The 9819-nt window shown below is 34.3% G+C and overlaps 1 protein-coding gene across 1 annotated transcript; it reads right to left on the reverse strand.

Moving 5' to 3' along the window:
• Positions 1 to 568: 568 nt before the first annotated feature.
• Positions 569 to 5808, reverse strand: LOC141598768 (putative protein S-acyltransferase 22). Its single transcript, XM_074418529.1, has 9 exons — positions 5351 to 5808; positions 5136 to 5252; positions 3421 to 3828; positions 3000 to 3068; positions 2838 to 2909; positions 2468 to 2596; positions 2227 to 2307; positions 1898 to 2080; positions 569 to 1568 (listed from the first exon to the last, which is right to left on the reverse strand). Exons 1-9 carry the CDS (start codon positions 5390 to 5392, stop codon positions 807 to 809), a joined length of 1863 nt encoding a protein of 620 aa, XP_074274630.1. The 5' UTR covers positions 5393 to 5808; the 3' UTR covers positions 569 to 806.
• Between the last annotated feature and the right edge of the window lie 4011 nt (positions 5809 to 9819).

Here is a 9819-nt window from a genome sequence, read left to right on the forward strand (position 1 = left end):
GTTTGAAGGAATAAAATTTTGATCCGAATAAATTATTGAATTTTACTCGGATTACTTTGTGAACTTTAATCTTTATTTTAGAAATAAATGTTATTATATTATTATATTCACTAAAGGCATAAATCTGGTGAGATTTATATCAAATCAAATAATTTTTTTTTTTTTTAACTTCATACATCCAAAGTTAGTCGAGACAATTTTTTTTATATCATACTTTCGAAACTTTTTAGATTAAAATGCCTTTAAAAAAACAATTAACAAATATTACAATATACTTCCGAATATAAAAAAAAAATTAAAAAAAAAAAGGTATATAAATGACTGGAACAGATGAACTACGACAAATTACCATTTCTTATAACTAAACTCTTTTAATTAAAGAGTTCATGTATAGTATAGTAGAAATATTTTTACTTACTGTTTCTTCAACCAAAAAAAAAGTAAAGAAACCAACACAAGTCAATCGTAAAACAGGTTGGTTAGCTTGATTCCGTGGTGGTTAGATCCGTCTCACGTTATTTGTGTAAAACCGCCTTACAAAAGACTAATAAATATAATTAGCGGGATAGGAGGCAGTCAAAGATTTGCAATTAACAAATTCAAAGTATTTTTACATATTCAAGTTACTACACAAATCAGTCTAATAAGTTGACAGGAGAAAAAATAATTCTACAGTCCTAACAAAAAACTACACAGGTAGGTCAATGAGTATGCTGTGGAAGCCCATAATCTTACTCCTTCATCTTCAATTTTCAACCAACTTTCTCGTCGAGGCCACAGCAGTTGACCCGAATCAACAATTTGACTCAAAACTTTCTTAGGCTGCTTCCTTGGCTAAATGTCGATGATGACTTGATACTGCGAAATCTGGTTTCATCAGGGTTTGACCCGAAAAGCAGATTACTCCAATTCACGGGCCTATCCGCAGGTCTAGAAGGGATCTGATCACTGTCTTCTCCACCAGAAGCTTCATATCCGTCACTGGTTGATCTTGAGAGAGGGATCTCAGGCAATGCAGCTCCTGCTGAAATAGACATGCTAGTAAGCCGGTTAGATTCCTCGGCTCCAGAAGATGAAAGGCGGAATGGATGACCATCGGGAGATTCCAAGCTGCTTTCAGGTGACGACTCCACCATGTTACCTACACTCGACATGGCCATGCTAGTCCTGAAAGCACTCCTTGCTTCTAGTTGAAGGGGTGCCAAGCTACTGGATGCATTCGGAATTTTCACCAGCTGCTCAAGGGCCAGATCTGTAGGTAGCCTAACCCGTTTACTCGGCCGTCTTCTACTGTGGTCGATCCTTGGACCCATTCGTCCCCCACTGCTTCCAAAACTGTTGTTCCTATCTACGTTCGGTGGTAGGCCCCCTCGCCTTATAACCGGTTGCAGGATCTTAGATTTCTTTCTTGCCTCGGCAGCTGCCTTTGAAACCTCTTCGGGATTTAAGCGGGCTAAAGTCCACGGGCTGATCTTTACTGCCGGATTTTTCTTCTTGATTGGTTCCTCAACAGAAGTTTTTTTGCCATAAGAACTTACGGAACCTGTTTCTGGAGGGACTACGTCAAACTGGAAACAAAGCAGGCAATTTCAGAAAGTAGCGGTCAGTCGATTACTACATTTACAAGGTTACGTTCATGTTCATGCCCGAGCATTCAATGATCAATTATCTAACCAAGACTCGCCAGTTCTCATATTATAATCAGTCGGTTAAGTTTTTATTTTTATAATAATTAGTCATTTGAGATTTTTTTCGAATCAGGTCAATTGAGGCTCAGTAGTTCTCAAGGTTTAAGACGCTTTATTCAGGTTGAGTCAATTTTACTAAAGTCTACTTGCAACATCGCTCTCAAAACTTACCAACAACATACGTAAGCAAACGGATGAAGGAGGTTTACCTGATCTTCAAGAAACAACCTCGGCGGAGTACACCAAGCACCCCGTCGGAAAGTGTTAAAAGAACTAGCACTGCTCATCCCGGTAAGAGAGCTAACTTGGGACATTTGGGGACTCTGTCCACCACCGACCTCTTGTTGCTCCTGCTCTCTCAAAGCCACAATATAGTCATATGTGCTAAGTCCCTGGAAACCACATTTCCAAGGAAAATAAATATATATTCAATCTATCGAAACCGTAATGATTTACACATCATAAGGGCAAGTATCGCATAAAAGCTAATGTAATTGTAAGAGACGTCAAAGATTCGAGTTAAGAGACTGTCGGTCACCTTCTTTATAAGGAGGATATGGAAGAAGAAAAGCTGAGCCAATGGCAGAGTAGCTATCATAGCCAAAAGAGTACAAACAGCCTGCAAAACCGTAGAATAATTCAAGAAATGAGGTAGTGTTAAAATGAGTGAACGACCAACACCAAATAATCCCGCTAAAGATCAGTAGCAGGTTTGACGGGAGAATTATGAGGATGTTTATGAAATTGACACGCATAAAGAGATAATGACAGGCACTAACCACTACAATGACAAAGGGAACCATAGAGAAACTGCTGCCAAGCTTTGCAATAATCTCCACATTGAATCTCTTCCTCTCAACAAAAGAACAAACCAAGACAAAGATCCCGGTTGACCATTGAAGAATTAGCTACAAGCAAAAGCCGAACATGTCATACGTGAATTTGATATAAAAATGCTTGAAACTTTTTACTCCAAGGAAACATCAAGAAAAACACAAATATTTTTTTCTAACAATGCAAGCCAACACAGTCACAACGAGCGAAAGAGGCAAGGACCAAAAATAAATACAAGAGCCAACAAGGTTAAGCGTCTTAAGACCCAGTTAACTAGTCAGAGTTGCTAATGTATCGTATATGCAAGATACTCACCAGAAGAATCGATGCAACCATGAGGGTGAAAAACTGCCTGTAGTTTCTTCTGCCAATACAATTATTAAGCCACTGCAAACCAATGGTAGCACAGAAGAACAGTCAATAATAAAATCAAGAAGAAATACCTAAGTTTTAGAAGACAAAAGTAGTCTCAAATACCCGGCAGTGGTGATCAAAATGATTAACACATTTGTCACAAACTCTACAATGCTTGCTGTACTTGAAAACCTACATCAGAGACAAATTTGCTGATTTAATAGTATAAAACAAAACTTGAAAATATATGATGATAATAGCCTTATAGGTACACGTGAACACCACGACTTCACATAACAACTTCGACCTAGTGCCTCAAGAGTTCCCGCAAATTTTGGGATGGGGGGCGGGGTTAAGGATGTACGCAACCTTACCCTGTGTTAGAGACAGATTTTTTCCAGATAACCCAAAAAAATTGCATAGAAAAGTACATTATATGGCGGCTACTTCAAAATAGAAAAAAAAAACGCAATATGTTCAATGAGTCATTTTGCACTATTCCATCATAAATCAAAACCAAAGAATACTGTCTTTTGCTCCATACCTCTACTTCACATAAACTACAATAAAACATCCCATCTTCACTCGTTTGTTTCTCGGAAGATTCGTCAGATGGGCTGATGCAATTACAGAGGAAAGTACAAGGAAAGCACAATATTCTCCAGAACCATGATGAACAACCGGCTGAACTTCTTTCATGCTCATGATCGGCATCAAAATCTTCTGTGTAAACATCCGTGCTCTTACAATCTCCATCAAGTGATTTAGTACCTTTTCCACCAGAATTCACATTTAGCTTTGATGAAATGGTTTTTCCACCTTGCTTGGGGTCCTTTGCTTTTGCATGTCCTCTTTTACCTGATGTTTTAAGGTACTTCTTTGACTTGAAAACTCCTGGGTCGGCTGGATCAGCTGCTGCACACCAGATATACAGGCCAAAGGCACCTACTATCTGAGGAAAGAAAAAGGTACTAGTCTAAGTAGCCTAATTCATGATCTCTTAATGACTTGCAACACGAACAAGGGAGATCATCGCACAAGTAACAGCAGTTTCAAACCGTTAACAATAGATAATGGTGAGATTCTGATGCTAAAATGAGCAATAAAATTACAAGATCAAACTAATCAAAGTTACCAATGTGCAGTGGCATATGAACATGGGGGTTACTGAAGGTCTTGAGACCTCATATTTCTCGACTATGTTACTCCGACTCGGCTTGAAAGATCGGACACGGGTGCGTATTCAGGTGTCGGACACTGCTATTTTATGAAAAATTGTCAAGTTTTTGGTCTAAAATGAAGTGTCCGAGTGTCATACCAATGTCCAAGGATCGAGTGTCAGACACGGGTACGTGAGCTCATATGAAGTGTCGAAGTAACATAGTTTCTCGACTGCCATACTTGAAAAGAAACGTGCGACAATGAGTCTACAAAGGACCCTACATTCTTGAATTTCTAGTTTCACAACTGCCAATGTGGATTGGTGTCCCAACCGAATTTGCCAAAGATAAAGACTACTCGTATCAATGTTATATAACCCATCCATCATCAACTAATCCTTAGCTGCTTGAGCTTACAACAGTTATAACTCATATGATTAACAATGTACCTCTTAACATTTTGTTAAATCAAAGCTAGCTTCTTAACTAACCAGTCTGAAAGTTCGACAAATGCCATCAATTACCACTTACCAATCTTATCAGCTATTTCATAAAAACCAGGGAACCAAACCAAATCAGTCAGCAAATAACACTTTAAACTGTACTCGCTCCGTCCCAATCATTTGTTTCCCTTAATAATAATTCTTCTCAAGGGGTATTTTAATCAAGCGCAAACAAATGATTAGAACGGACCGAGTATAATTCAAATGCCTTAACATGGCACATTTTGGATGAAATTAAGCTAGAAAACAAATAAAAACACACACTTCCCCTTATCAAGAAGAAAAAAAAAAGTATACTTTCAAAATGTGTGGTGACAAAAAGAACAATCAAGGAAAAATTTCAAACACAAACCCAGAAAAGGAATGTGGCCCATTTAAATCACAAATCATTAAAACCACAAGAATTAAACAACAAAAACAAAATCCACAAACCACCCAGATCTCAACTTTTTTATAATCCCTAAATAAACAGTAATGGATCTCAATTATTATCGAGTTTATCTTATAACATTACTGGTTCGTCCCTGCTGAAATTTTCCGGCTCCCAAAACATAAACCTAAATTATAAACATTTGATAATTAGTGTTGGGACTTACAAGAGGAGTGTAAACTCCCATGATTATGTACTGAAAAAGCTTCTTTTTTCCAACAAATGGAGCAAAGAAAACATAAAATGCAAACCCCAATGCTAGAAACACTGCTACTGCAACAACCTGCACCCAAAATTCCAATAACATTAAATTAAAATTAATTAATTAACTAATTAAATAAATACCCAATTAATAAAATTTAATTTTAGAAAGTGGGTTACTTGGAGTGGATGATAAGGAAGCTGCCATCCATGCTTTCTCATTTTTTTTCACCAAAAAGTTTTAAACTTTGAAAAAATTAGACTAAAAATTAGCTTAATTAAGTAAATTGTGAGCTTTTTTTTAACTTAATTCCACTATAAATCACTGTTTTCTAGTAATTTACAGTGAAAAATTGAAGTAAAAAACATCCACATTTATGGGGATGAAGGGAATTTAAGAGAATATAGAGATGGAATAATGAGAAAAATTTAGAAGCCCAAAAAAATTGAATGTGAGAATTAAATTAGGGTTATTAAATTTCTTGTGTCTTGTGAGATTTTAATTAGTTTTAATTAAAGACAATGTGGTGCTTGGAGATCTGTAGCAAAGCAAATATAGGAAGAGAGATAAAGAAAGGAAGATGTGAGAGAGTGGACTAGTGAATGTAGGAGCTATGAGCAGGTATAGTGTGGTAGTTGTATAGTATTTAATATCCGTCTTACGGTATGAAACCATCGTTTCACCGGTTAAACAGACCCTTCATTTATTTATAGTTTTACGTAGTTTCTACGGTTAGGTCTTGTTCTTTTTGTTGAAAAGAGGTGAACTGAATTTAATGAAACTAGGCTTAATTGAACTAAACTGAATGAAGTTGGATTGAATTGAATTGACATTTAATAAGAATTAATTTGAATAGAACTTAGAGAATTACAAAGTGTTGAACTGAACAGGCTAAGTTGAAGTGAATTAAATGGAGCAAAATTGAAGTAAAATGAGTTGAAATTAAGAAAAAAAAATTCGAGGCTTGATAGTTTATCTTTTGGTCTCAACAAAAGTAAATTTATTATTTATATTATTTCGTCAATTAAAAATAGAGAGCTATTAACGGACACACCTTAAAATTGAATGGATAACATTTCATCCGGATAGATAAGAGTAATAAATAATGAGTATTTTTATATATAACCTATGAATGTATGATCTTACAGTGTAATACGGTTTTACAGAATGATTGTTGTTACACAAAATCTCATTATAGACGGCACATATTCGTCTATAAATAAAGACGCGCCAAATACAATACCACATTCCTAATAGGACAAGCAACAAGTGGGCGGTGGGGTCAAAAATATCACCACTTTCAAGTTATTTGACCCGTCTTTAGCTATAGACGGATATATCCGTTTATAGCAAGACTAGCTGGTGTTGTTAATAGAAGTATAATAGTACAGTATTATACTTTTTTTTTTCTATTGGGAGGACCAGTAACAATAAAGCATGAGGAAGAGAAAAGGGTAAAAAGAGAGCAACACTTTTGGGCTGATGTTGGCAGGTTAACTACTTCCTCCATTCAACTCCACTCTACCTATTTCACTTTTGTACACTATTCACAATTGTGTATTCAATTTCGATTTTCTCTCGATACGTAAGTGGAAATATATTCATGTGGGATCTTGTTTGATTCGTCTTTACGAGTACATTAAAAATATCTAACTTTTATAATTTTTGCAAATACGTAGCTAATGATATTTAGCGCGTAAAACACGCGTTGGCAAACGTGAAAAAAGAAAGTGGTAGAGTGGAGTTGAATGGAGGAAGTATATCTTAGCCATGCCAGGCTGCCAGCCTTTTAGGCCTCTTTTCTCCAAATCTTGTGTGTGACAAAAGCTACAACAAGCAATATGTAAATATGGAAAGGGTGGCTTTGTTATTTATTGTTTGCAAAGATATATATGGAGTATTGTTGTTTGATATGGGATTGCAAATACAGCCAAAGGTGGCCAGTGTCGGCCCGGGCCGGGCTACCTGACTTGGGGGTTGAGATCGGCACATTTGGAAGGTGGGCCGAGCCCGTTTAGGCTCTTTCGTGGCTAACTCGAACACTGTTCGAATATGAGAAATTAGTAAAGAAACTGATTTTTTTTTTTTTTCTTTTTGACGGTCATGGGGTGGACCGAGCTTGATAGTTTTGAATTGGACTCCACAAAAGGCGGCCTATGATAGATTAGATTGGAACGGCTGAAAAAGAAATTCATCTAACTCATTTGTTCATCCCAAGACTCACTTTAATCATCAATCTGAATGGATTGCGTGATTATGTATATGTGTGTACGCCTAAATGAAATTTTATTTGAAAAAACTATAAAGTGAACAAAATTTTAGCTTAAAGTGATGATTGAGAATATTAACTAAACATTTGTTTCGAAAAAAATGAGTATTTAGGTGTATCTTAATTTAAATAAAAATAAGTGTATTTAAAAAAAAAAGTATATTGGTTGATAGACAAACAACCGGGTGTATGAAGATTTACTTAATCCACCATTCATTGTCATGTTACTTGTTTCACCAACCAATTAGCTACTTATATATAAACTTGTTTGAGTTTTCATCCATTAATTTTAATTATCACTCCTAATCTCAATGTCGTAGTATACAATTAGTATAAATCTCGCGCGAATGCGAGGTTATTTAGATAGGATTATTAAAGAAATACGGAGTAACAATTATTCAACTTATACTTAACTCAATTTGAAATTTAATTGTAAAATTTATTGTTGTTAATGTTTTGCCATTAATCAGTGGATAATCCAATTACAGATATGATATAATAAAAGTCCAATTACAAATATGATATAATGAAAGCCCAATTATAGCCAAATTCATTTAGGCGGGAAAATTTGGTAGATCACTTATTCTTTTAGTATAAGGGGGATTTCATGGATGTAGGAGAATATCGCCATAGGTATGTGTGCGTATGGTTTAGTACATCAATTGTACACGATCTTTTTTATAAATAATTATTCTGAAAAAGGTGTCTCATTACTACGGATAAAAAGCATATCAATACTATATATTAATTTCAGAAACCAAGGGACTTCAATGTAATTAAATAAATCTATACAAATTAATTATACTATATAGTTTTTAATCATAGCACTGTGTGATGGACCCGACCAAGGGATCTCAATGCAAATATTATATAGTTTGGGTTAAAATTAAATTATATAGAAGCTTGGTAATTTTCCTAAACATAGTCAATTTTCTTAAAGTAAAATAATTAATTAAGATGGTCAATTTTCTTAAAATAAAATAATTAATTAAGATGCTCAATTTCAAGGAGAGTAAAAGAAAGAAGATGTTTGGTAATTTTCCTAAATATTTATAGAAGACTAGAAGATAGTCAATTTTCTTAAAATAAAATAATTAATTAGTATAAACATGCATACTTATGGTATTAATTATTATCATCATAAAATTATATATTAAATTTAAAATTTATACAATTTTATTAAACTTTATAATTTATTAGATATAGAGATATGTTAATTATTTAGCATATAAAAATATAATAAGTAGGTTATAAATAATTCAAGTTAGATTCCATAATATATAATATTGCATAATTCTTTCGATTTGATTTAATGCATATATGTAATGTATTTATATAAATATATAATCTTCTTAAAATTGCATGTCTAAGTAGTAAAAGTAATTTCGTCAGTAAAGAAAAGAATTGTAGTAACATTGGATATAGTTATATAACAATAATCACTCATTTGACTAATAAAAGTAACAATATTATCAACGAGATTAGTGAGAGTAGTAGAAACAACAACGGGGTAATCAATATTAATGCGGCGATAGTGAAAGTAACAATAATTACGACGGGATTAGTGAAATTATCAATATTAATGCGGCAATAGTGACAGTAACAATAATTACAGCGGGAGTAGTGAAAGTAACAATGATTACGGGTAAGTAGTGAAATGTTATTACTATTGTTTCATTACGGGCAGTGGTGAAATGTTATTACTATTGTTTCATTAATAAGAGTAAAATATTAATAGCGGGAGTAGTGAATTTGTCTCAAAATTTATTACTCCCTCCGTCCCGGTCATTTGTTGTCCTTTTGTTTTGGCACAAAGACCAAGAAAAGAGGAGAGAGCCAATTACTAAATGACATGTGGATCAAATTGAGTGTGAATGAGCAAATTGTTCATCAAATGCATTCCTAAAATAGAAAGGACAACAAATGACTGAGACACCCAAAAATAGAAAAGGACAACAAATGATCGGGACGGAGGGAGTACATCGTAATTTTAGGATTTGTTATAAAAATATCTTAATGATGAATTTATGGGTTATGCAACTTTAAGTAATTTTATTTAATGAAAAAAAAAAATTAAATGGTAAGTAGAGGTAGCCCGGGCGAAGCCGGGCACCAATACTAGTTTATCAAAATAGTATAAACCTAAGATTGAGAAAACCTTATTTAGAACACAGAATTGACAATTTCTATTAATTGAAGCATTCTTTAAAAGAAATAGTATTCTTGTATCACTATATTATGGGACGGTAATAAATTAGAGAGGCAAGGAAAAAACAAGGTATAAAAGGCTAGGAGAAAATAGATGGGCAAAAAAGAAGGAGAGCCGAAGAAAACGCATAGACTGATTACAAATTTTTCATCATTTTTATTTCAATTCTT

Source organism: Silene latifolia, chromosome 9 (assembly GCF_048544455.1).
Source record: "Silene latifolia isolate original U9 population chromosome 9, ASM4854445v1, whole genome shotgun sequence".
Lineage (NCBI taxonomy): Eukaryota > Viridiplantae > Streptophyta > Magnoliopsida > Caryophyllales > Caryophyllaceae > Silene > Silene latifolia.

What these genes read in the sequence shown, in the direction of transcription:
- LOC141598768 (XM_074418529.1), bottom strand. Translation starts at nt 5,392, where the DNA reads ATGAGAAAGCATGGATGGCAGCTTCCTTATCATCCACTCCAA. An exon ending in GTAGTTTATGTGAAGTAGAG is followed by an intron (nt 3,069 to 3,420) that starts GTATGGAGCAAA and finishes TCTCTGATGTAG; the next exon opens with GTTTTCAAGTACAGCAAGCA. An exon ending in GGTTGTTTCTTGAAGATCAG is followed by an intron (nt 1,569 to 1,897) that starts GTAAACCTCCTT and finishes CTTTGTTTCCAG; the next exon opens with TTTGACGTAGTCCCTCCAGA.